The sequence below is a fragment of the Rhipicephalus microplus genome, chromosome 2, assembly GCF_043290135.1.
Source record: "Rhipicephalus microplus isolate Deutch F79 chromosome 2, USDA_Rmic, whole genome shotgun sequence".
Taxonomy (NCBI): Eukaryota; Metazoa; Arthropoda; class Arachnida; order Ixodida; family Ixodidae; genus Rhipicephalus; species Rhipicephalus microplus.
In genome coordinates this window covers 225,081,078-225,108,200 of record NC_134701.1, presented here as the reverse complement: position 1 = coordinate 225,108,200, position 27,123 = coordinate 225,081,078, and the positions used below count along the sequence as shown (strand labels likewise).

The following is a 27,123-nucleotide window of genomic DNA, read 5'->3' as shown; positions in this document are numbered from 1 at the left end:
TTACAGTTCTCAATACTCTTTTTCAAAAAATTGTAATTTTCTAACTATACAGTGCTGTCGCCGCATAGTAAAGCGGAACGTCCACTTGCAGCCACTGTGAGCTCGAAGTTCCTTCTACATACTTCCACCGTACTTCCCTAAAAATTTCTCGGCTTGTCTTTTACGATGAACACTGAGTCCACAACCTCTGGTTTCTGCAAAAAAAAAAGAATAGAACGTGTTTTATTTTATTTTTCTTTGTTTTCATGACGATATATCAAGCAAAGTTGGTGACGAAGTTAAGAGCTAAAATGAGACATCTTGAGGTGACCTAGGCCCTCGCGTAACATTATGACGGTGAGTTGTGCAATCATATTGATAGAAGAACGCGTTTTCTTAAGGAGATTAAAAAAATGCATTAAATATGCCATGCAATAAAGAGAAATAAATAATGAACAATGCAATATGACAGTGATAGATAGAACAATTAATACCGAGCTCAAGGCCCAATAACATTAGATACAACTGGGAACAGATATTTAAACTACTGACAGTGTGAATTTATTTAGGATTGGCAATGAGTCTTAACAGGGCAGCACTGATTCCATAGCAGTGTCACAAGGTCAGTTTTACCTCTCTGGTTGATATCTGCTGCAGCTGAATGTGAGTCCTGTTGATCAGGCGGAGCTTCGTGAAGCCATAGTCTGAAATTCGAGCAGCGCTCCAGGGTTTCGGATTCGTCACGAAATGCGAGAGGCTCTCCCAGTTTCCCTGCACGTGGGTCATTGTTAGGTTATCCGATTCACAATTTATTTGTCGGTTTTCTACCGAAGCGCATGTTCCTATCAATGAAACGCTACGGTCGTAGTTAGGCAAATGACTTTTTGATGCGAACAAGAATGGGCCACTGGGAGAAATTTTACAGAATTGTGTTTTTTACAATTTTTTTAAAATTTCGACAATTGTGTGCTATCTTGCAACGCGGTTCACAACTGACATGTCATGGTGGTTGGGCTTTGGACGTGGTGCTTGATTATCCACCAGAAGCCCACGACAGCGAATACCGGCTGCAACGACCTTATTTTGTTAGATACAAAATTCCTGAGGCTCGTGTGTTTAGATTTAGGCGTTTGTAAAAAAAAAAAAAAACTTCACAAATTTTCCCCAGTTGAAGCTTTCGGGAGTCTTCACTATTACAGCGTCTCACATAAATATATCGCAATTTTGGGAAGTAAAACCTCAAAAGTCATTGCTGTTATTCACAAGGGTATATAAATGAAGGAGACAGCAGGCAAAACTAAAACATCTACATTAGTTCCCTAATTAAAGAAATGAATCTTTTTTGTAATTACATAGATTGTGGTACAATACAACGTAGACACATTCTTGAGATCCAACAAAGCTGTCAAATGGTCTGTGTTTTTTTTAACCAGAATGCAATAGTTAGTGAGAAGAGTAAGAAGATGAGTGGGCTGTGCTGTACAGCTTCGAAAGTATGCAGTTTAAAAAAAGTCTATAATTCCTATTAGAAACTATTACTCGCATGGACATCTAAAAAAGAATTTCCAAGAGCATAAGGGCTATGTATCAGCAGCACATACCTTACAATCTTTTTTAAATACTCGTTATCTACATGCAAAAAGAGAGAAATAGGTAACAGTAAAGTGAGGAAGGTACTGCGAGTTAACAGATCATGAGCCTCACAATCAAAAAAGCTATATAAAAAGATTACGCGCCTGGATCCGCTTGCTTCTAGTTTCGAGTGTAACCCCTTCTTGCGATCCTCTAGCATTGCTGCATTTCTGTTTTGCATATGAGGGTTGAAGGTTCATGCAATTTTCGTGATGTTGGGCATGCACCAAAATATACGCACGTAAGTAGTGAAGGATAATCGGATATAACCAACGTTTAGGATTTCCTATAAGCCCTACTGTACCCATTAAAACAAATGCAGCAGGGAGCCACGGCAGAACAATGTTTACGTAGAGCAAAGCTCATTTTTCGTCGGTGAATCAACGCAGCACAAAAACAATATGCAGAAGTTCAAAATTTTGAAGTTCACTAAACTAGAAAGAAAGACATGTCTGGATACAGCAAAAAAGTTTGCACCATATCAATGTGTGATCCTACGCATAAGTTATAACCTACTAGTTGAAACATATTTTTATACAGGATAGTTGAAAATGATGTTTTGTGTTCGGCTGTTTAATTGTTGGAGTTAACAGTGCGTGTTGCTTGGCGACAGCCGGGATAACGCAGAGAATTAATGTAGGAAGTAGCTTGACATTTCTACCACTCTGGAATAAAATGTTAACAGTTGCTTATGTTTTCTGGAAAGACTGCGAACGTGGACAAATTGGTATTTATATTACTACGGACGTTTTAAGCAACCAATTTGAGACACTACTTGAAACATAGTCGAGTAATGTGAGTGATAAAAGAATAGTGTTACAAGTTATCAACCACCATCCTCCACATTTTATTATACGCCAATTGCCAAACTTGTGGAGTGTAATTCGGCAGCTCAAAGAAAAATGTGCTTGTAATGCATACAGTAAGCGCAGATACAAATGCAAAACGCATAATGTGTACAACTACTAATGCACAATAGAATCGCGAAAAAAAATTCGTGAGAAAACTAACTTGTGAACCACTACTTCGCATTTCATTTGTGACAACATATAGTTACATACACTTTCGAGTATACTTAATTCGATTACACGTGCAGAGGCGACGGAAATCATTGAACTCAGACCATGGTGGCAATAAAATAATGGTAGAATGATTACTGATAGTTAATATCATAGATAACTCTTTCATCTCTTGATTACCATCCGGGATTAAAACACCTTAAAAGAAATGCACAAGATCAGTAAGTGTAGAATCCACACAGTTCGCAAGTTTTTCCATCCCCACTGTAAACGTTTTGTTGTGGACCAGAGAAACGAAGGCGCTGGTGGATGGTTTTAACTGTGCTAAGTAAAAAATGATGATGATGATCATCATCATCAACCTTACTAAACCCACTGCAGAGCAAAGGCCTTTCCCATGATCCGCCAATCAGCCCGGTCTTGTGCTTCCTGCTGCTAAGAGTGAACGTTTTAATCCCATCGGCTTACCTAACTTTCTGTCTCCTCCTCGAGCGTTTGCCTTCTCTGGTGCGTCCAGTCAGTTCCCCTCAATGACCAGTGGTCATCCTGCCCACGCGCTACATGCCCGGTGTGTGTCGATTTCTTCTCAGTTTCAACTATGATTTTCTAAGTCCGGTTTGTTCCCTGATCCACTCTGCTCTCTTTTGTGTCTCTTCAGGTTAGACCTAATCATTTTCCTTTCCATCGCTTGCTACGTCGTCCTCGATCCAGGTTGAACCCTGTTTGTAAAACTCCAGGTTTCTGTTCCGTAGATAAGTACCGACAAGATGCAGCTGTCATGCACCTTCCTCTTGAGGGTTAGTGGTAGATTACCATTCGTGATTTGAGAATTCTTGCCGAATGTAATCCACCCCATTCTTATTGTTATCATTATTCTTCCAGTTAGAGCTGTCTGGTACATCTGTGTGATGAAGTGAACATTTATTAAGAATGTTCGAACCGGTCAGTTTCGGACACGCATCGCATTGGAATCATTTATACGTACGGCAGCTCCTGTGACGACGTGTACGGGTGCCCTCGGATTGACGTATGGATCAGTTCCGTTTCCTTTGTACACCTGCAATGAAGACGCACGTCGTTTGTTGCGATGCGCTTAATGTTTTTATCTCCTGTGATTCACCCATTGAAAACTGTTATCAGGAAGAATACCTCGTATCATTGTGGTTTAGTATCCCACATTCATAAGGATTGAACATTTGGTTTTTTTTCATCAAATTTATTATTTGTTGTCCACTATATTGGGGTCAAAATATTTAGAGAGAAATTTAGCCGTACGGCAGTCGCGCAGTTTTACAACCTGATAAAAGGGTCAGAGCTCACGAATAGGAACGCGACAACTCAGGGCTAACTAATACGCGTAGTCCTGTTTCTGAAGCCTTCAGTGTCCTTCATAGCGTAATATGAAATCGAAACTTTACATCGCAGCCAATGTTAGCATTAACGGCCATATTTGCATGACGTGTTTAACATGAGTTAGTGCTGACAGCACAATGTTTCTACTAAAAAAGAAGGACGCATTTCTATACTTGAGGACTGCACATGTGCTGGCGGCTAAAAAAAGTGATTTGAACAAAGCTTTATCCGAAAATCTCTTTCACCTACGATAGTTGCGCGGCCAACACAAGTGAAGCTTCCTGGTGGGTTGTTCACAGCAAAGATTGCATTATACCCCTGCTACATGGCAAATCTAATGACATTAACAAGAAATGTAATTCATACGTAATGTCCTCTGTTTACTTTCACACCGGTGAAACTACGTCTTCCGAAGAAAACGATATTTTCTGCCGATTGAATTCACGAAACGCATTGCATTCGGATTCGATTGGGCACGAATGGGTAGTCTCTACGCCAGAGACTTCTTGAAGTGGCCTTGCGGCACTTTTTCGTCTGCATTCTGCAGCGCTCGAGGTCATGTAGTGCCCTATGCTGAGATGAATCCAAAAAGAATTACCAATATTGATACTCGGTAACAGTAATATTAGCCTTCAAAATTCAAAACACCAACAGACAACGAGAAAACACGTTATCTTTCACATTTCACTCTCTCAGTGACGTCAAAAGCCGTTTCCAATCACCGTGCGCCTCTTGCAGAAACACACCGGAGTACTCACCTGGTGGTGGCCGTTGTCTAGCAGTTCTAACATCGTTTTACAATTTTGCACATTAGAAAGTATAAAAAATGCTTCTATAATTTTTAATGCACTATGGTGGGACCTATCTGGGACAATATAAATATAATGCGTGACTTGTGGACTAAGTTCGTTCGCACTTACTCAATTCTTAGTGCTTACTGTTATACAGAGTATGCTATTTTATTTTTTTGTTCTTTTGTGCTTATCTGCATTTTTTATCCATCGTGCTTATCTGCATTTTTTATCCATCGTGCTTATCTGCATTTTATATATCTTAATTTATTTTGCGCACCGTGATAACGCTTGTTATTATAATGAGTTATTGTTATTGCATTTTTATTAGTTTTTTTGTACTTATCTACACATTTTGTATATCTTACGTTCGCTATTTCGTACTTACCTGTACATTTATATATTCTTATATTTATATCCCTACCACTGTTTGCTACTGCGTTGTGACTCTGATGAATGGTTTTTTAGGAGGTCTCACTCGCAGTCTCGCGACTTTTAGACCTCCTTCTGTGTTTGTAATCAACACATGCAATTTATCACTTGTATGTCAATTTCGAATACAGTTCGAATTTCTTATTTCAATTTCAACAAATCAAAACGCACGGCCTATGTCGTCACTCCCATGTGGTGAAGCGTCACTTTCGATCACAAAAACAACCGCTGTGGGTCGCTTTAGTTCGAAAAGATTGGTAGTTTTTCTGTATGAAAAAAACTATAACAGCTTTCTTCTAGGCGTTACCACTCGCGTAATGATATCTGTGCTTGCATAGCTAATAAAGAACCAATGAAAGCTACACGCTTAATTTGTGTCGCAGGGCCCCATTAAGAGGGTGGTTATGGACTTACACAAACGCACACACACAACACAGTTAGGGAGGCATTACATTTCGCAAAAACATTTTGTGTTCCCTGGAGGGTGCTTCAAACTATGGGCACCCTAAGAAAACTGTCTCGCGCTAAATAATGTATATAATACTGGTTTGAGTTATTACTACGAACCACTAACAAAAAACTCCTAAAACCTAAAATTCCTAAAACTCTGGGTGCTACTTTTCCAACACTATGGTAGTTTATTTACTTTTAACCTAAAAGTGTTCTATGCCGCTATTCACCACTGCTGCACTTACGTACTTCCGTCACAGATATGACGTTGTAAAACATATTGTAACAGATTGCAAAGAAAAAAAAGTGAGAGGAAAAGATATTGTGGTGGAGTGACTTCCCCATCTGATGGGGTAACTTCTCCATTTGCAACGCGCGGTGCTACCCACGAGGCCACAGAGCATGAAAATTTCAATATTTGCATTTTTTATAAAAAGCACACTTAATTTCACGAATAATGTATTCACAATTCGTGTTTTCATGTTTCTAAATTAAACGATTGAGTTACTTTGGGAGCAAATGGAGCACAAACGTTGCCACAATATTGTGACGATTGCGGGATAAATAGCATTTTGACTCACACTGCGGCCTAATTTTAGAAATCTAGTGGTTAAAGTGAAAATATGGCTTATATATGGTTGCATGGTATGCTTTGTTGGTAATACACACGAAATTTTGAAAGAGTAGTTTTTGTTTTAAAAAAGAAAAAGACTTTTCATCTGAACAATGACAAGGTAGTGTAGAGATCGCCTTTGCCTCGTTCCACTGCGTTGCACGTAATTGCAAAGTTTCTGCGTGGTTTTTCGGCTGCAAATAAGGCGTGTAATACAAATTCTTGTCACTTGTTTCAGTAATAGTGCTGTATAAAACGTCAAAAAAAAAGGGCAATAGTGCTTATTTCATGAGTTGGTATCGGCTCCTTTGAACCATCAAATGGCAGGTTATATTTAACCGCTTCATATTCCCAAGGGGCCCAATTGTAATAGCAGTTGATGATGTTCAACACAGTATTACGGCGTTGTGTTTCGGTTTTGATAAATGTTGCACGTGGTCTTAACAATAAATAATGACATACTTTTGGTGTAGTTTACTTAAGGTCTTTTTGTACTATTTCAGGTATAGGCCAATGTGCGTGATGAAATGATGTATCCTAGCTGTACGTTTGTACTGTGGAGCATCAGTCATTGAACATTGTTACTATGCCAATGATTTTATTTTATGTGGTACCCGTTGCAATCACTTGAACTCGAAATGCGAACACAGCCGCCGCCACTAACAAGGCTCACGTTAGCACATACAGCTTTAATTTTCGATTTTTGCGTTTCCTACGCATGGAGGGGGAAAAGGAGAACAATAAAAAAGAAAACAGTCATTGTGCTTATGCTTTTATGTTGCATAGTATTGTGTGAGCACTTTTCAAAAGAGCTGGCAAAGATAATCCTATATTTCTAGCTGCCCTTGAAAGCTTTGTGCCTCCTTACTCACCACTCCGTCGTAGACAGGCCATAGACGCTCATACGAATGCTGGTGGCCGGTAAAATGCAAGTCCACTCCGTACTTGAAGAAGAGCTTCTCCGGGCCATACATCTTTGTCAGGGGAAATCCCTTGCGAGCCTAGGAGGGGTGCATACAATTTATAGCGAGAGGTGCGTGAAGGAGCTGTTCCACTACCAGCAGTGAAAAAAACAAAACAAACAACGAGAAACAAGAGACGTAAACACAAATAATGCAACCTATGTCGTTAGCTATGCAACCAGCACGAGGAGAGCAGCATATTGTAGCGGCGGCTGCGTTCGTACCGTTTGTCCACTCAACAGGAGTCAACTAACATTAAGCATGTTTAGTTTTATTAGTAATAGTGCTTAACAGACACGAAAAGATAAAATAGGCCCAGCAAAAAATCTTGTGTAGTAATGTTGAACACTACCCGTATATTTTGCCTTCTCTCGTTTTGGCTAAACAGTTATATACTCAAAAGAAAAAAAAGAAACGTCCTAAACGCTGTGACAAGTCCGGAGAACGTTCGCCGATTCAGTTGTTTTATATCGATAATATGTCGATATATATCGATAATACATTAATATATCGATATTGCGTAGCAGTCCAAGAATTTATGAACGCACAGCAAGTTTTTTTCTTTGCAGATGCTAAATTTCGCGCAATGTGATTACTGACTAATTTGAAGTAAAATATTAATTGGAAGATACAGAGCATCTCAATGCATGTTAAACCGAAGGATTTTCGGCGAAATTATTGTTGAGAGAAGGCTGGTGCTGGGTGCTGAATTTGTTCAAATACAATGACAATCATAACTAGTACATACATAACACGTTCCAACAAGTCATTATTCGTTCTTGCAATTGTTTTATTGTACAATTCCTGGATAAAGTTTCATTCACAGTTTTCTGAAGACGGAGCAAGGCGTCAACAGTGATCTAATTGCGTTTACAATTAATTTTATCTGATAAAAATAGAATTACGAAGTCAATGGCAATTAAAAGTACAGGGCAAACTTTAGGCGCATTTATGTACTTTTAATTAATTCCTACGGAGTCTAATCTGGCATTGGTGAATATCCCGTGCTCCAGAACTACCTTTTATAACTTTAGCACGGAACTCTAAGGTGCCAAGTTCCCGCCATACTGTGCCTTAGAATGTCGAAAAAGAAAACCAGCTACGCTCTGAGAACCTTTGTACTTGTCTTCTGAGCTAAAAATATTTGTTTGTTTCTCTTATAGTGCTACGCAGATCACGTTGCACATGCATCTAGAGGGCAGTGCGTAATTGGCGTTATGTTTTACGTCTTTGCGGAAATGACGTTTCGTACTCACTCTGGCATCGAGAGCGTTTTGGGAACGCGGCTGCCGAATTTTAAAGACGATAGTCTTTTTTATGACTGTGGTCGTTTTAATGTGAGCGAGCCTGAGGAGTATGCAAATCTTCTATTGCGGCGTGCGGTTAGCTACTGCTTTCAACCTCTCCTAGTGCCCTTATTCCGCGGCATTATCGAGCCTGTGAGCACCCTGTGCTAGTAGCACAGGAAAGTATAGGCGCACGCTACACGTTAAAGAATACAGCATTGTCCCGAACACACGTTCGCACTTAGTAATTTCATTGTGCAAGTTACAACGACTGGTTCCTAATTAGAAACTCAACGATGACTGAATAATGGCATTTAAGATAGGCGCAGCACGCCAAAGAACGCCAGTGAACGTGATCGGTTGAAGTATGAATATTTGAAGGCGTTCAATATGTTTGCCGCGAACCGGGTAGCTCGTTTTCTGATGGAACATGCTCAATGAAAACATAGTGCAGCTGTAGCTTACAATACTTTCTTCTGAATTGCAGTCTCTAAATCCAGTATTGCTGCAGTACATCGGTCTGTGGGACATTGTGATGATCCATGGTCTTTTCGACCTGTTTTCTGGTAGATTTGCCTCCTGGAAAAATGGTGGGCGGCAGCTGTACAAGTGACACAAAGCAGCACGTCGTTTCGAACGTATCGCGTTTCTTTATCGTGATATTTATTTATCATATCTATCTATCTATCTATCTATCTATCTATCTATCTATCTATCTATCTATCTATCTATCTATCTATCTATCTATCTATCTATCTATCAATCTATCTATCTATCTATCTATCTATCTATCTATCTATCTATCTATCTATCTATCTATCTATCTATCTATCTATCTATCTATCTATCTATCTATCTATCTATCTATCTATCTATCTATCTATCTATCTATCCATCTATCTATCTACGGCACATACATACATACATACATACATACATACATACATACATACATACATACATACATACATACATGCATACATACATACATACATACATACATACATACATACATACACATGTTAACTTGGAACACAGCTGACAAGCAGATATGTACCCTTTGTGTAAATCACATGAATAAATATGAAAATAATAAATAAGGTTATCTGACAGCGTTGCACAAAGCATGTAAAACTTTTCCCACCATGGCCAAACGAGTACCTGGAGGTCTTTCTCTAACCAGCGATATTGCCGGGCAACCTGCTGCCAGCCATACTTGAGGTAAAAGTAGAACTCCGTCGAATAGCTGATAATGTGTGCAGGGCCAATGTTGAAGCTGTGATAAGAAGACATTGTCCAAGTTTAATTTTAACGAATAGTGACACAAGTAATCTAGGAAACATACAGAATCTCGTCGTTTAAATTCAGGGTCAACGTTTTAGGATGTGAACTCTTTATTGATTGATTGATTTGTGGGATTTGACGTCCCAAACCACCATTTGATTATGAGAGACGCCGTAGTGGAGGGCTCCGGAAATTTTGACCACCCGGGGTTCTTTAACGTGCACCCAAATCTGAGTACACGGGCCTACAACATTTCCGCCTCCATCGGAAGTGCGGCCGCCGCAGTTGGGAATCGAACCCGCGACCTGCGGGTCAGCAGCCGAGTACCTTAGCCACTAGACCACCGCGGCGGGGCAATGTGAACTCTTGAACATCCGCTAATAGCTTGACTTGGAAATTGAATTCGCAATCACCACTTTTGAATATTAGTTTATTGCGATAGCAGTCAAATGATCTCTCTCGACGACTTTTTGTGATCGCCGTCATGTTCCGTGCGAAGCTCAAATCAAGCACATTCCTCCGCACATCACGTGCTCTACCCGAGGATGAAAGCACGCAAATGGGGCAGCGAACGCGGCTTAGGCAGGGTTAAACGAGACGATCAACCATCGTTGCATGAGACCACATCACCCAGCTTGCCGTCGATTGCTACTCAAGCCGAGAGAAAACGTCCCGCTCCTCTTGAACGAGTATTTAAAAAAAAACGCAATGGTGAAGGGTTGCTCAAGCAGCAATTTTGAATTTTTATTTTATTTTATCTCGGCAGGCATCAGAAGATCGTTTGTACACACTTCTAGGAGCTGTGCTGTGAGCAAGATTGGACTGTGTGGAAAGTACTTCTATTAATGAAGCAGCCATATTCTCTTGCATTACGTTTTGTAGAGTTGCGTGAGACCAGACCCAACCGAGTTAGCAACTAGTTTTATCTTACATATTGTTACAATTTATTGCTGTCGCATTCACTGCTTCACTCTTGCGGAAAAACTGCGATCTTTTTTATCTGCATCAGGGCTGACAAAACTTGAACTACATTGGCGATCGAGATATACGTACTCGCTAGAAACAGTGTTATTTATGAGACCCAGTGTGAGAAAGTACTGAGATTGGTTCGAGTATCAATCGTCAAGTTTTACTATAAATTGATAAGTATAAAACGAGATGCACAGCAAACCACAACCCATGTGTTTTATAGGCCGTACGAAAAAATCATGAAGGTTTTGTACTGTACAAGGAAGAGACAACAGCTTTTGCAAGTGCATATTTCATTTATGGAAAGAATATTCACGCGTCGTCTTACCTGTAAAAAAAATTGTTGAGTGTTCCAGACTTGTCCATCATGGAAAATCGATTTGCGTAATTGGAGAAGTTGCTGCGAAGTAAAAAAAACGGTCGTTGTAAATAGAGAGACAACAAACAATAAATATATAACAGAGGCATGTTTAAGTGCAGAAATTGTCATCAGCTGCTTTTATGAAAAAAATATAGGCAGAAGTTTCCTCATTTACATATATGAGTAACTGCCAGTTGAATGAGGACACCCAAAATAATTGTTAGTTCGCCATTTTTTATATCGAAGGAGTTGTTAGCACTGCGTAATTTAGATTGGTTTTTATGTGTCTGACGTAACTATGGTTTCACAAAAAAAAACAAAGCATTGCGTGTGCGTTTTTATGCACCCTTTCTAGGCACACGATGTTTGCTTTGAAAGAGTACAGATTCACTATGAACACAGAACATCTTCTAGTCATGTGACATCACGCAGTGCCAACCGTGTTATATCTAAACTGCTGCCGGGCTGAGACAAAATTGGGTACTTACTATTTGCTTTCATGGTTGCCGACGGCGGTCATGTAAGGAACATAAGCAGCGATCGGCTCAATTTGTCGCATGAATTCATCCCCGACCTTCGCATCTTTCTGCCGAAAAACATTTTCAGTTAAAAATAGCGCGGGCACTTCGGTTATGAGAATACTATCTACGTTGTTTTACTAAATATGCAATAGTGAGAGGTAACGTGCTGCTTCGACTTGGAAGTAGATTCTCAAGTTCTCACCGTGTCCAGTGCCCCAGAAAGCTGATGCACCATAGACGTGCATTTATTGAAACATGAGGATTCTGAATCATCACTCACCAGCAAATGAAGAATAATTTCAAACTACCAGCGTATTGCTTTGATTGATTCGCTAAAAAACCAGTTAAATAAATGTGCTTCAAACATCAATGCGGTCTACTTGGGCTATTTTGGAGCGTTAAGCTCCATAAACCACCCAACTAAAGCTTTTTGGCCATAATACGCACTCCCCCCTGCCTCCCTCCCGAATCCCTAACTGCGTACGCTTTAAAATTTATTTTTGACGTTTTGAGTATTTTTGGCTTTTCAGTGTGAATTCCAACTTCGTAATCTATATCATTGCAATCTATATATATCTATCTATATATTGTGATGTCCTGCGTCCTATGCCGTTTTTTTCCTTGGTTCTCAGTTTGCAACACGGATCTCTAGAATGTTCTGCATAAACCTTGCAACACATCTGAGAAAAAAATTGTTTATTGGTATTATTTTGTTTTATTCTATCGTCTTTTTGGCGTAGGTAACAGGCTCGTTATAAAAATTTTCAGGTGTTTCTTCTTGCGAAGCTTTGCAAATATTTTGGCTTGGCAAATCCTTTCGTAAGTTTCCGTTTGCGATCCCAGAGAGAAGTCTGTTTTTCAAATTGAAATTCCTGAACTACCGACGGTAAAGGGTACAAACGTTCGTGCAAAAAAATCTTAATCTTAGCTGATGAGAGTATTCAAGGAGCTTACAATCCTTGAATATTCGTGCATTTACGTGCTTTTACGACACCCTCAAAGGATGAAACAACGACAACAACAAGAAGAGGAAAACCAACAATAAAGAGAAAACATATACATGCCAGGATATCCTTTTATCGACATCCGTAGCTAATATTTTGCTTTTTTGAGTGCAGCAGGCATCGCAAAACCTTCAACTAACTATGATTAGTGTCACGGGATGTGTTCACAGAGGCAGGACGCTGCCGTTTTGCACAACTGTTGACCTAAATTTTTTTTGTGTAACCACAAAATATGACTTTGGCAAAGTAGAAAAATAAATGGCAACAGTACTGTCATTATTTACATCTACACTTGAAAAAAAATTCATCGAAAATTTGTGCCTCAAGGTCGCAATAACCAATAAAACTTTTTGCCTTATACATATCGCCCGATGTTGTCTGCTCCAAGGTCACTCTTTCTGCTCTCACGTAATACAAGATGTAGCGAATAAAGTTCCATTCAACCTCTCGTTTCAGTCGTGCTGGCGTGAGTTCTCACTTCATGTCGACCGACTTTCCGGAAGCACTTAGAGCCACCTGAACTTTATAGAGAAGGCATTAACCACGCTTGCTTTATATTTGACAACTTCAGACGAGTTATTGCGAACGTAGCGATCACCTCTTCTGTGATTTGCTACATGCACTTAATAGGCACTCGCCACAAATTCAGAGGTGGTAAAAGAGAACTTACGGCGTACCCGTTCATTTCGGCGGTATCGATTCGTACCATGTTTCTCAGCCTATGGCTCATACATTTTCTAAAGAGCGACCACTCAAGATCAAATGGAGCCACTCGCGAAGCAAACCAGCCAGTTAAGCTTTAGACGAAACGGAACGACGTGCTAAATGAAAAGATGAGCGGCCTTTATGACAGCTTCTTTATGTACGCAGTTACAGTGAGTCGGATGTCTGAGGCGAGCACAGTATTGTAGATGGAAGTAAAAAATAGCATTAAAAATGGGCGCATCATGCTTAGAAGTGCAAGGCTGGAACAAACAGCTGAGCTAGTGTTCGACCTAGATTCTCATGAGTTATCTTATAAGCTTCCCATAATTTTAGACACGTGACAAGCTGTTACATGATGCTACGTGATTTTAGTCACGTGGCTAGTGGTTACGTAATGTGACGTCAATTTTAGTCAGCCGCCTAGTGTTTACGTGATGTTGCGTGATTTTCAGTCAGAAGACTAAATGTCACGTCCTGTTACGGGATCTTCGTCATGTGGGCAGAAGTTACGTGACGTTACGTGATTATGAGACGCATGAGCCGTTTGGTGATGTTGCATAATTTAGTCACGCGAACGGTTGCGTGAAAGTACGTGAATTTTGTCACTTGACTGAGTACCAGACCTCACGTGATTTCTAATCTGCTAACAGACTCGACCGTCAGGTTAGGTTAGGAGGTTGTAGGTAGCCGGCGGATCTAGCCTCGCATAATTTGCAGGCGATTGCGCCGCCCGCTTTTGCCTTTGCTAATTTTAGCTAATGTCATTTGTTTGTTTTTAACTAAGCACGAGGAGGCTCTTAAAATAAAAATTGTGTATAGCACGACGTAAGCCTGCATAAGACGGCGGCCTCTGTGCTATTCCACACGCAGTATTGTGCCGGTACTCTATCTCGCTGCACCACACCCCAAACATAGTTATTGCATTCCACGCCGGAAAAAAATCTGCGTATGTACTGTGGGAGGGAAACAGAAGACGAAAAAGAGCATGAAGCAAGCCCGTGCCGTTTTCTAATGACGATAATTTCTGTTCACACCATCCAGACATACGAGAAGTTTGAAGAGCTCCGCCGTTAAAACCGACCCCACTTACTCTCTCCAAGAAAAACTGTAGCATTGTGCGAACCATCTAATGTAGTGAGGTGAATGCAAACTAGGGCACATGCATTGCTTTTTGAAGCTCGGTATGCGCAACAGCCGACAGCAAGGCCACCACCGTATACACTTGACCACGTACAATTAGCGAAGCGTAGTCGACTACAACCAAAAGTTAGCCAAGAAAGTAAGCCACCTTTGTATCCAACAGTAGCCGACAATAGCGAGCATAAGTATTTGATGATTTGAGTTTCATTTTATGATTATTTTATCGTTCAGTAATCTTCTACAGTTAATATTCTGGTGAGAGTCCGAGTGTCTAATGTCTAACAGCGTCCTGTGGTGGCACACACACCCACAAAGTTAGCATACGAAAGATTTGTGAAACATACAGCAATAGTCTGAGTACAGCGACTAATTAGTCATTCCCACTATTTGCACATATAGTAACACTCTTTGTACAAGGAACAATTATTGATTTCCATTATTTGGTTACCGCGCACTTAAGCGTACGTAAGGTATGCAAATAGACGGAAAGATTCGTATGACACTAAAAACTTGAAAAATATTTAAGGGATTTTTTCGCTATTAGGAAAACGGCAAAAAGCTAGTTACACCCATTTCACTCTAAGTTGATTTCACAATTATTGTACTTGCACAAAAAATGCTACAAACTTCGCCCCTTATGTTTTCTTGAGCTTTATCATCTGTCTTCTTCTATTTGTGAACCATACAAAAACAAGAAAAAAAAACACCTCTCTCGATTCCTAGTCCTCTATTCTAACGTTAAGTAACGTAGAGAAAAGCATGCATTGAAAATTGCACAGAAACGAAACAGAGGTGTGTGAGAAGCTACGGTTATTTATTAACAGAATAGCTTAACTATTTTGCAATGAAGACAATTAATTTCCTAAGCTTAGGTTTCGGAGACGTTTGTGTAATTGATCCTGAAGCGCAGTGCGTCATTGCATTGCAATAAACAATGAATAACAAGAAATCAAGGCTAAAACTTAAAAAAATAGAAAGCAAGAGACCACAAGCTTGGTTAAGAAGGAAAAAGATTAGCCACAGGTCTCATGTACATGCTTAGGCGATCGTCTTTTAACAGCTACCAGCACTCCATTGCTAAACAAATCCACCGGATTCTATTCTACGCCTACGCTCGAAAAAAAAAATTCTCCCGGACGCTCGAAAACGCGCAAAGAATTAATGAAGATGCTGCATTCATTTGCGTAGACAGCTGTCAACAGGGAGGGGGGGGGGTTCCATTTTTCTGTGCTAAGGAATGGAAGTCCGCGAAAAATTAATAAACTACATTCCACTTTCTTGACTCATTATCTGATACGCGGTTGGCATGTTTCTTCCTGTTTGCTCAAGTGGCCTTTCAAAACGCAATGAATGACTATGCAGCCTTCGCAAAAAGAAAACTTAGTAGAAGCGTATCAGTTTAAAGGAAGCGGCCTACGAGGAGAATCATCGGAGAAACATTATCCTTAGATATCCCGCTACGATGTCTGAGAGGGTGAGTTTTATTGGGCCACACACGAAACCACACTGATCGCGGCCCGGCTCGTGAGAGTCCTGCGACGGAATGTGTGCACAGTCACTTTCTTACTCCTATAGCTAAAAACTGAAACATATACGTACCGAGTGCATGTCGTAAGCAAAGTCCCCTAAATGTAGAAAAAAAATAGAAATAAAAAAATACGTCAGTAAGTTTTATGGTTAACGTTTCGAAACGGCTTTCGAGTAAGCCGAACGAGCTGTCGGTTGCTCGTATTTTAATGAGGCATCGTTACGAATACTGCATGCTTGCAAATTCTGCTGGAAACGCCATTACAGCTCTGGATACAGTGTTGTCCATATATAGTATGGACTTTTCATGAGCATACGAACTGTTTGCTGTAAGCCACAAAGTCATTAATAAGTCTGCACTTTGCCCGAGTCAAAGGCCTCTTCGCATGCTGTATATTCACTTTATCGCTGTCTGGTGAGCAGTCATACACTGTAACTCTGAACGCATAAAAAAATAATACGCGGTTCAAGAGCCGTATCCACGTTCCTTCTTGGTGAATCGATGCGATTTATTCGTACCGCTGTTATAAGCTGCTTTCTAATGCTTTTCATCTCGACTAAGTTTTTTGATAAGATGCTTTTAGAAAAAAAAAATTGAGGTCATGTCTTCAAACCTGTTGGCTTCACTGGTGAGCTATTACGGAACTATGGCTTCGTGAAAGCTTACCATTTGAGAAAAGACTAACACATTTGTTTACAGTGTGCAATGTCAAACATTTCACTGACATTAAGATTTTGTCCCTATGACACATTATCTGTTATATTTATGCATTCATATTTCTCTTGCGTTTTTAGTGTTCTTTGCTGTAATTCTAGATCTTCTTTTTTATTTAGTTCTGCACTCATCGTAACAAATCACTGAAAGGTTACCGAGTTCATTGCCTCAATACACAGTCATTGCCAACAGAATCAAGAAACCGGTGAGCAGCGGAGGCCACCAGAGCCGACGCTCTGTCAAGAAGATTGGTTTGAATGTATGTGTGATAACTGTTTAGCTTTTACGTCCCAATCACGACGTCATTATGAAGGATGCCGTAGTGGAAAAGTCCAGAAATTTCAACCGCCTAAGGTTCTTTAAACACGCACCTAAATTTAAGTACCCGGGCCCCTAGGATTTCCCCGCAGTGAAATGCGGTCACCGTGGCTGGGATTCAATCCCGTGGCCTTCGGGTCAGCAGTCGAGCCCCAATTTCAAGAGGACGCAAACATTGGCTACACACTGACAGTCCAACGATTTGTTATCCCTACGCCTGAACATCTCTCTTGATTGCGTAAAATGACACGCATGAGATTAACTTTGAGATCTGTTCGTAGTGCAAAGTTTCTTCCCTGCACGTCCTCGCATCACGAGTATAGTTGAAGCTTGTACCTCGCATGTCTCCAACAGATCTTCGAGCATTCGCTATGACTCCAACCCCAAGCGAGCGTCAGTAAACCTTAGCAATGAGGCAGACTTTACTACGACAAGGCAGAAGGGTTACCAGTTTTATGAGTCAGCTGACTACCTCTTTCAGAGCGATTGCTCAGGTCCCGTCGGTACATTATATATACTTCCTTATTGGAGTTCTTCATTGTCTTATACCTCTTTCCGGATGGCTTATCGGCATATCAATAATATATAGCAGATGGGTATACAATGTATACTGCGCAGTGGGATCACGCGTATTGATAATGTATCCTGCGATCTCATAACAACGGAGACAAGAAAACAGATGCGTGCCTCAGAATCTATCCATGTAAGAGGGTCATTAGCGCAGCACACATACTTTATTCAACTGCCACTACAGACAATTGATCCGAGCGTGTCGACGGGGTGCGTTGTTTTGGCATTCCCGCTTTAGCCGCGAAACGTACTCAGCGTCCTTGGAGGCCTCTTAAGCTTTCCTGATGAACTCACTGATGCGGGTCTACACTATGGCAGTAGAGGGACGATGGAGGGGGGTCATCCTTAGCCATACTGTTGCAGGCATTCAGCGACTTTTGCGAATGGGTGGCTTATTGCGCACGAGTGATATAGGTAGAGTATAAGACTTGTTGCTGCGCTATAGTTGATTGATGTCAGAGGGATACTTATTAGCGCAAACTGAAAACAAATTTTTGAGAAAGAGATGGGATGGATGCATGAAAAACATTTATTGGGGTCCTGAACGATTCCACCCCCGTTTTATAGGGGTAGGATCGCGGGCCGCTCCCACGTTGGGACGGGAAGGATGAGAGGATGCAGAAAAATTGAGTGCTAACGCCCTTTAATGTGAACAGGTACAGTAGTCGCGGGTCGAAACGGGGCAATTTCGGGCTGAGTAACGCACATACTTTCGTTTGCATAGTCTTAGATTCGCATCATATCGGAGTAACTTCGACTCGAACGCGCATATACCGGAGCCGGCGTCATCTTTAGAAACGAGACGCATCACCGCATGTAGTGGTCATCTCAAGCAAATGCGAGTACTAGTAATTATTCTAGAGAAAAAAAATGTCGCGTTTGAATCCGTTGATACTGTACTCGCTTCTTACGCTGTTTTCCTGTTGGCGGTTCCTGCAGCGGACTAGATTATCCTTTTTTTTCGTGTAACTGAATCTAAGTAAACCCATTGTCTGGAGTAGGCAAACACAGACAGAACGAAGTGGTGTAGTGAGCAGCCAACGAAGTTCCCCGAAGTTTAGTTTTTTTTTTTGCTTTAGGGCCAAACCCTAATGAAACTGAGGCAATAGGAAACTCTAACAGACATTCGATGATGTTACTGAGCTCGTGTATTCCAAGTTTCACCTTGAAAGCCTCGAACATCTTTAGCAATTGAATTATTACCACCAGGTTGTATTTAGGAGAATGTATGAAGTCGTGGGTAAAATTCGCAGCCCCAGCTGCAGAATTTTGACGCGTGCTGAATGAAATAACACCCGCGCAAAATTACACTGACGAATAGTACTCTATATGGCATGATTCATACTCAAAGTTTGCTTCTGGTACATAACTTAGCCCGAATATTGGTTCCCAAGTCGAAACAATGTTCCTGAGATGTGGCACTGTTGCCAGCTGAATTTACGAAGAAGGGCAATGGCACTTTCTAAGACGTAAGGGCCAAACCTCATAAGCGCGAAAATGCACGCGACTGCGGCGAGCGACGCTATATCCTCCTGACTTCCGGGTTGGATTTTGGTCCACGGAATTTCCTGAAACTTTCACAACTGGGTGTGTAGATGACGAAGATAAAAAGTGAAGCTTATTATTTCCGTGATGCCTGTGCTTTTGGTATGGCGTGATGTCCAACTAATTGGACGCTGAAACTTAATTAAAGCGTTAAGTAGTGGGCCTGAAGCAACACAAAGCAAGGTTACTGAAGAAAATTGTGACAAATTCCGGAATAACTGCTAGCTATTATTCAAAATTTAACAAATAATAAAAAACCAACAGAAAAGTGGACCTTAACTTTCGCCGTTTAACTTCTAGAAGATTGCTCTGTTGAACGCCACCATGTTTTCTTCTTTGTTTCGCGATCTCCTGGCGCAATTTTGACAAAACTTCATGGAGGGCGCCAGTAGATGTCCAAAATTTTGGACAAGTGGTTTTTGAGGAAGAAAACGTGCTGAGATCTTTGTGGTGATGGGGTATTTGATGTCCAATATTTTGGACAAATCGCCATAGCTGGAACTCAGGAGGATATGAGCGACGAAACAGGGCATTCGCGCGACGTGTCGCGTGCTCATTTTCGCACGATCGCTCGGTTCTCCAGATTTGGAAACCGTCGCTCATCGCCCGGAAGTGCTGGGCTCAAGCAGCCAATAGCGAAAAACCGGAAAAGACGAAGACTACATAGGTGCACGTGACCCTGCCCGAGTCACGTATGCGCAACAAGAAATAACGCAACGTTTATTACGCATGTGCACATAAAAAAGTGCTGCAAGGCAATAATAAACACTTTCCGTTTCATTACACAACAATATATCTTATTTTTAAATTGCATACCGCTCGCTACGCGGTTTTCTTGGTGCGAGTAGACGGCCTCATGCCAGCAACAGTGGAATTCGCTCGCCGAAGCCGTCGCGTGAATGAGGTTTGCCTGCGCTAGCGACTGATCGCGCGAAGCCGATCTACGTCGCGTCGCTTGTCGCTGTCACGTGCATTTTCGCGCTTATGAGCTTTGGCCTTAATGCGGAAGTTTGCAATCTCCCAGAATTATCGGGTATACGATGAATAAAAATGGCACGAAATTGAAAAGAGTAGCGCGAAGACGCACACGGATGGAGACAGATCAAGGCGTGACAAAACTAGCCCATCAGTGCAACCTTTTTCAAACGGTAAAATTTCTTAGCGTTCACCTGTATGTAAAACGGCGTCGATTTTCTTTGTCTGAGCTTCCCGCTGCAACACTGGCAATGAGCGAGCGTTCGCGCTGCCGAGGTCTCCGAACACAGCAATCGTGGCGTTGCTGCTGTCCCACGGCGACACTCGGAACATGTATAGAGCGCTCCATGCATCGGAGCTCCCACAGTGATACACTGCGTTTAGAAAAAAAAAGAAGCTTTGATCTTGTCTCTAGTAAACAAAATACTCATAATATCAGTTCAGAGTATGTGGACTGGTGCTAATAGTTGGTGCAGTTGTGCTGTGTATGGCATAGTCTGGTGCGCAGCCTAGTCAAGTCTTTTCAGGCTGTTTGTCCGTTCGCCAAACATCTGACAGATGTTAGATGAAATTGCGTTGAAATAAATAGCGCCACGCTGGTAGGCCCCGAGCTGTTTCATACGTTATTGAACGTGATGTGACATTCTTGAGAAAGGCGCAAATCGGAAGAGCAGACGCACAAATAACCCATTAGCAGCGCACACATATCTCCCATTACTATGCTACGCTTAGACAACAGACCGACGGATCCCTAATGTCGTCGGTCCCGATATTAAAAATTTGTCTAGGACAAATTTTTGTTCAGCTGCGAAGTACTCATTGCGAGAAACACACGCCCCTTTTTGTAAGTTTGAGGCTGCATTCGGATGGATGACAGTGCTTTTAGAGATCACTAAAATGGCACAGAGCAGTGAAGTGGGCTGAACTTCAAAGCACTTCTCTGAAGCGACATTGGCCAAGCACCGGAAACAGGCGTGAGTGCAGCTGTCGCCACTCGTAGCTCAAATGCACTCCTCTTTCTCTGCTTTTCTTTTTCCGGTTCATTCGCAGCTCTTTCACATTCGGTCTTTCGAAGCGTCGAATTTAACACCACTGGATTGCTGAGAACTTTGAAATTATTTCAAGCAGTCGATTCCTGAAAGGTGATCTTGGATGGAACGTTATATGGCACTATTTGACGCATATATGTAGAGCACTTTAGTACACGCTCATTGAAGGTTGGTATACGCACACATACACGTTATCAAAAAAACTTTTTATGCCTGTATGAGAAACACCACCAAGCAGACATGAGGGCACAACAACACTTGACAAAATACAGTCAAGAACAATAAAAAAAATTGACTTGACTTACTATATTCAGTGTTGGCTTGGAGATTCTTAAGCAATACTCGATGAATATACAGAACCCTCTTTTTCTTTCCTCCATCCAGGAATCGAGTTGTGGAGCCCCGAGCAACGTAGTAGAAACCCGATGGACCGTACTCAACAGTGGGAGTGCCAGTACGATCGAAGGTTACCCAGGTGACCATCCTTTCATATTCATTGGCTGTAAAATATATATATATATATAGAACAAAGATAGACGAAATGCGATATCAGTTAGATTAACAAGAGATAAGAACACCCATTATCACCGCTATTTCTTCTTTTGCAAGTGTCCGTTATAGGTTGGGGCGTTACAACTCGACGGGACGCACAGGAGCGATACACGCGACAAAGCACCCTCCCATGCATCTTGTCAAATTGTTGCTCTATGCAACAGTGGCGCAGCTATACCAACATGCCCAATATTCAACCTTTGAAAATTTTGTCAAGAGCACCATTAAGAGTGTGGTTTTTTTCACCACAAAACAAAGTAAGGCGTAAATGCTGGGCGTAATCGTTATACAGGAAAAGCAGCCATTCCTGAGCATGCGCAGATAACTTTTTATGGCGACAGTCAATCACTGTTAACTACTTTGCCTTTGAAATTTTGTTTTTCCCTTTCCTAGTGTTTAATTACTCTGTTATCACAAGTACAATGATGAACAAGTCCGTGGGTCAAACATTCATTCAAATAGGTCGTTCATTGTGGTCGGGCCATGTAACTGTGTGCACTGAATACACAGGTTGGTCGTATTCACTATAATCATTTCTCGATATTTTCAGTTAAGACAGATACTCGAGCCAACTGATAGCTAGCCGCGGTAAAAGAATAGCACTAATATTTCGTGCAGATGCACACAGTTTAATCACCCTAAGCGTTTGTTCGTACAAATAATCATCTCTATTTGAAACGCTAAGCGAGTCTGTTTACGCGTGCACCTGAGTAAGAAGGCTGTGATAAAGCCACCTCTCATGTGAAAAATATCACAAATGGTTACGTTGCATATGGCTTAGAGCTCGTGTAGAAAGTCATTCATTCGTACTAACATTTCTATCCAGCGATTAAAGCGTGTTCTTGCCCTACTGAAAGCCGACGCTCTGTCATTTGGATGGATGATTGCTTACAACCAAAATGTACAATCGACCTCCTAACTTTTCTTTCATTTGCTCTATTCCTTCTGCTTTTCTTATGATGACGCTCCTTCTTTGATGCTGCTAGTGGCGGTTTTGCCTAATAAATACGAGCCGTCACCAACGGTCTTCGTGTAGCACCTTCACAAGCAAACGAATATGCTTTTATTGATATGCACAGGCTATCCAGAATAAGTCCACCTATGATTAATTAATCTATCAATGGTATTCGTATTCCGGAGAAACGTTTGTGTTCCAGAAGGGGGGGGGGATGCAGACGGACATTGATCGTTATGGCGGGCAAACGTATTATGCACAGGTTTTCTCGGGAAGGCGATTACGAGGTGCTTCTCACTTCCGCCATTCTTTTCGAGTGGATTACCGGTTCTAAGACCATTGAGGTGCCGTCATAATTGGTCTCAAAATAGAGTCCATTGAGTTTTCGAACTTCCCAGGAAACACACTTTGCCCGCCACTCTGCTACGCCCTGTAATCTTATAAGCTGTCGTTCTGTGTCGAGTAGGGTGTTTCTAGGCAGAATGGGAAGGTGTTGGTGTAGCTTGGTACGCGTACCGGAGAGCCCTCGCTAAGGTATGCCGCGCACCGCGAGCGGAGGCGTCGTTGGACGTTCACTGCAAGGGCAGCGCGGCGCGAGGTTAATAATCGGTGTCTCAGCAGCTTCGCGAGGCCATCTTGACAGGCGCCTTGCACGGTCCACATTTGCAAGGGAAGCTCGTTAGCGCGACGGAATACCGGTTTTAATTAACAGCGCTAGTCAGCGAATTTCGAGCAGCTGCGTGTTTCTCTGTAAAACAACCACCTTAGAGAGAAATACGATCGTTGTTTGTTAACAAGCGCAAGAAGGGCTTATATCGAAGTTGAACTGTAAATATTCAATTTAGACACAGAGATTCTTTGGCTGAAATGCAGAGTTGTTCCCTCTCGATGATACTATTAAAAAAACGCGACACTTCGATGTTTTGAAACCAGAGGCCAGCATCGTGTGCTAATGAGTGTGTGCCATCTTTGGGTGCGCTTCTCGCGTGCTCGTCAGAGACCAGGCATTTTGTGTAAGATAAAGACTTGCGGCCACTGATTTCTCACATATGTGTTCATCGTTATTCTATTTCGCACAATGACACTGGCGAGAACATTCCTTGAATTAGGTCTCGGTAGTTGTTCAAGAAGAAACTGTTTGTCCTCCTCTGGGAAAGCTCTCGATAATAATAAAATATCGCCAATTTTTCATCTTTGATCCGAAAAGAAGCGGCGTGCGTTTTGTGGTGCAACGCGGAGACCGGACACAATAGCGTCTGTTGAAACAACGCGACAACGAAAGTTATTTGCGTCGCTGAACATTTTTTTTCCGAAGCTTCCTTCCTTCCGCTTTCCAACTGAGTTTTTACACGGAAGCATTTTTTTTTTTTACGGCAAAGCACATCAGGGTGCGTGAGGGCGCGCTGTGGAGCCTTCTGCATGTAGTGAAAAACGAAGGCATGTAACCAACCAGTGCTCCGTAAGCTGAAGTATGAAGCAGGGGCGCAAACAATTCTTTTGAACTGCATACATCACGAAGATTTACTTTTTTGCTTCAGAGATCCACGCCTGAGCTGATTTGAACCGTTTAGCAATGTGCTGGTGCTTTGAGAGTAAAGGATGGACGCACGAAGTAACTTGAACTGCATTGATAAAAAAAAAGGCGAAACACACTCTCTCAAGCTTTTGCGCCACCAACGTATTGATCGTAGGTGCATTTGCAGTGCGCCGTTGCGAATTTCGTAAAACAAAACGATGCTATATCACTGTCCACAGTGTGTTCTCATCTGGTCAATTATTATTATTATTATTATTATTTAATAATACTGTCAACCCTCGCTTGAGGGTCATAACAGGGAGGGAGTACAATATGAGTACAAACCACTAAGCAATAAACAGGAAAACAGAATGGGCAGTACTTCAAACATTACCAAAATAAGCATCATTAACCGATTGTTTGTTACTAAAAACTACAGGACAGGTGTTTTTATTCCTAGGCGAGGACGTGTAGTTATAAGGTGAAGCAGGAGCTCGGCTGAGTCAGTGAAATGTCATGGATTAATAGGGACCACATGCGTAAAGTCACAATCCTGTTCAGTGCCATACGCACTCTGCGTCTGCACTGTTCGCTAGCTTTTGCATCCGAAACGACAAAACGTGTCAAAGTGATGAAAATTTAGTGAGCAAAAAAAGGACGATATTGGTAGTGGGAGAGCGCTTGTTAACATGAACTGCGATATAAGGGGAAATAAATATAGAGAAAAAGTACGAGAAAGATTGAAGCTTATAAAATATCGGTGTATGATAAGCGAAGATCAAACGAAATATGCTGCTCTTAGACGACCTGGCGAAAAAGGAAACAAAACAGGGCCTTCTGCTTAGTACTAGCTAGACCTTATTTATTACGGGAAAATGTTAAAGCAGATTCACAACTGTCAAATATAATCAATGGTGCAGGTCACACGCCCAAGTTAGTCGTAAAACGACTGGTCACAAAGGGTGGCAAATGACCACTTTGGACTCAAAGCAACAGGGTTGGCTCAGCCACTCTCTGCTTGATTTTTTTTAGTCGTGCGTGGACGGTTTCGAATCCCTGCGCCAGTCACACCACTTTACTGCATGGGGCTATGGCAATGCAAGCAGACATAGATCGTGTGTGGTGGTGCGTATAAGGTCGCACGGAAGTGTAAACATTGGTCACGTATAGAGCAGCTTGTTGGTCACCGTTCGCGAATGGTCGCATGACCGGTGCATGTCGCAGGTGGGAATGTTGCCTTGTGAGTGAGCAAACCCGGAATGTGGCACTGGGCGTCTGCGTGAAACAAAAGGGGGATGAGCTAAATTGTCATGTGATGTCACCCTTTGACGTTATCTTAGCGTGACGTCAAAGGATGATGTCATTACGTCGCATCACCGCTTGTCATAAGTTGGCGTTTCCAGGAGGCACATGAGGGGCGGCAAGCTTGCAACGCCTCCAATTTCGGACGTCGGGGAAAATCATGATGGGTGCTCGAAGTTTTTGGTTGCGGGAGAATAATTAAATCGAACTAGAAGAAAAAAGAAAAAAAAATACGATGGCTTCGACTGATCTTTTCGAATGGACCAGCGCCCTTGCTTGCTTTTTTAACGTCATTCACTGGCTTTTAACCATCTCTTTTCCTTCCTTTTCCAGCTTTCTTCGGGTGTGAACGTGAAATGATCTGTTCCAGATATCACCACAGCAGACGCAGTGTTAAGAAGCGCACTGTGCAGTGGGGAATGCCCAAGCCGAAGCGCAGGGCTGCTCTGGAATGGTATGGACTTATCTATGCCTGTCATTTTGTTTTTTGGAGCTTCCATTTCTGGTTTCTCTAATGCGACAGTATGCGCGGCCGTCCAGGACTATATTGATGAAACTAATAGGTTGACTAATTAACCAGTTTCATATTACTAACAGGTCGACATAATTATATACGTATAAAATCAGATTATTGCTCTATTCTAAGAATAAACTCGTTTATGTAAACATTTGTACGCATTACATTAAGCACCACACTTTCCTAGGCTATCGGTAATCTTTCTGTTAAACCTCCATCATTCCAAATCTGAACAGTAAATTTTGCAACCACTCGATTCTTGGCCAATACCCCGCAGTGGGTATGCGCCACTAACAACAGGAGAACAACAACAGCAACAACAACAACAACAACAAGAACAACAACAACAACAATAACAATTGTGCAGAACACTGCAAGCTTTTTTGGCATACCACATTGCCAAAGTAAAGACAAGCTTGTCTAGTGCCACCCTCACATGGCTATTTATGGTAGATATGGCATCAGACATATATAGAGACAAGACGCAAACACTGGTAGTTGCCGAAAGAGGAAGTGTACGATATGTTACTGGTTGTCACGTAACTGTGTAAATCGTGCTTCAGTCTTGTCTCAAATAATGCATGTCTAGTAACGATCTATGTTGCTTAATATTAACATTCAACGGCAGCGATTACTCTCCCGAGACACACCACATCATGACAAATCTCAATAATCAATTGAGTCAACCAGATAGTGTGTAGCTTACCTCCATATGACAGGTGAACTTGCTGAGGCTGCGTGGAAGATGCATGGCTCGATGTTCCAATATGAATATTCCATACGATGAAAACGAAGACAGTGACGGCTGCCGTTCGTAAAAATTTTACCATTGTAGTCTTCAAGGGCCGCCGTTACCAATCCTGGGAGTTCCTAGGGCAGCGTGTGCTTATAACCTTCTTGCGACACTGTTTCTTTGTATCTTTTGTTAAAATAGTGATATCGCTGTCTAAATGACTTCGCCCCAGGAACAACAGATGACCGTACTCCCAGCGTAAAGTAAGTACAGTGGGAATGAGGCATGTTCGAGTTTTTCGTATCGGCGAAGCCGACAACCACAGCCGATAAAACACGCGATACGCTA

At 41.7% G+C, this 27,123-nt stretch overlaps 1 protein-coding gene across 1 annotated transcript; it reads right to left on the bottom strand.

The window, feature by feature from the left end:
- Positions 1 to 26,914, bottom strand: LOC119169551 (acid phosphatase type 7-like). Its single transcript, XM_037420591.2, has 12 exons — positions 26,749 to 26,914; positions 21,506 to 21,700; positions 20,346 to 20,525; positions 16,101 to 16,126; positions 11,620 to 11,717; positions 11,099 to 11,170; positions 9,679 to 9,793; positions 8,983 to 9,096; positions 7,142 to 7,270; positions 3,616 to 3,687; positions 613 to 750; positions 1 to 194 (listed from the first exon to the last, which is right to left on the bottom strand). The coding sequence occupies exons 1-12, from the start codon at positions 26,870 to 26,872 to the stop codon at positions 138 to 140; spliced, it is 1,320 nt and encodes a 439-aa protein (XP_037276488.2). The 5' UTR covers positions 26,873 to 26,914; the 3' UTR covers positions 1 to 137.
- Positions 26,915 to 27,123: the final 209 nt, after the last annotated feature.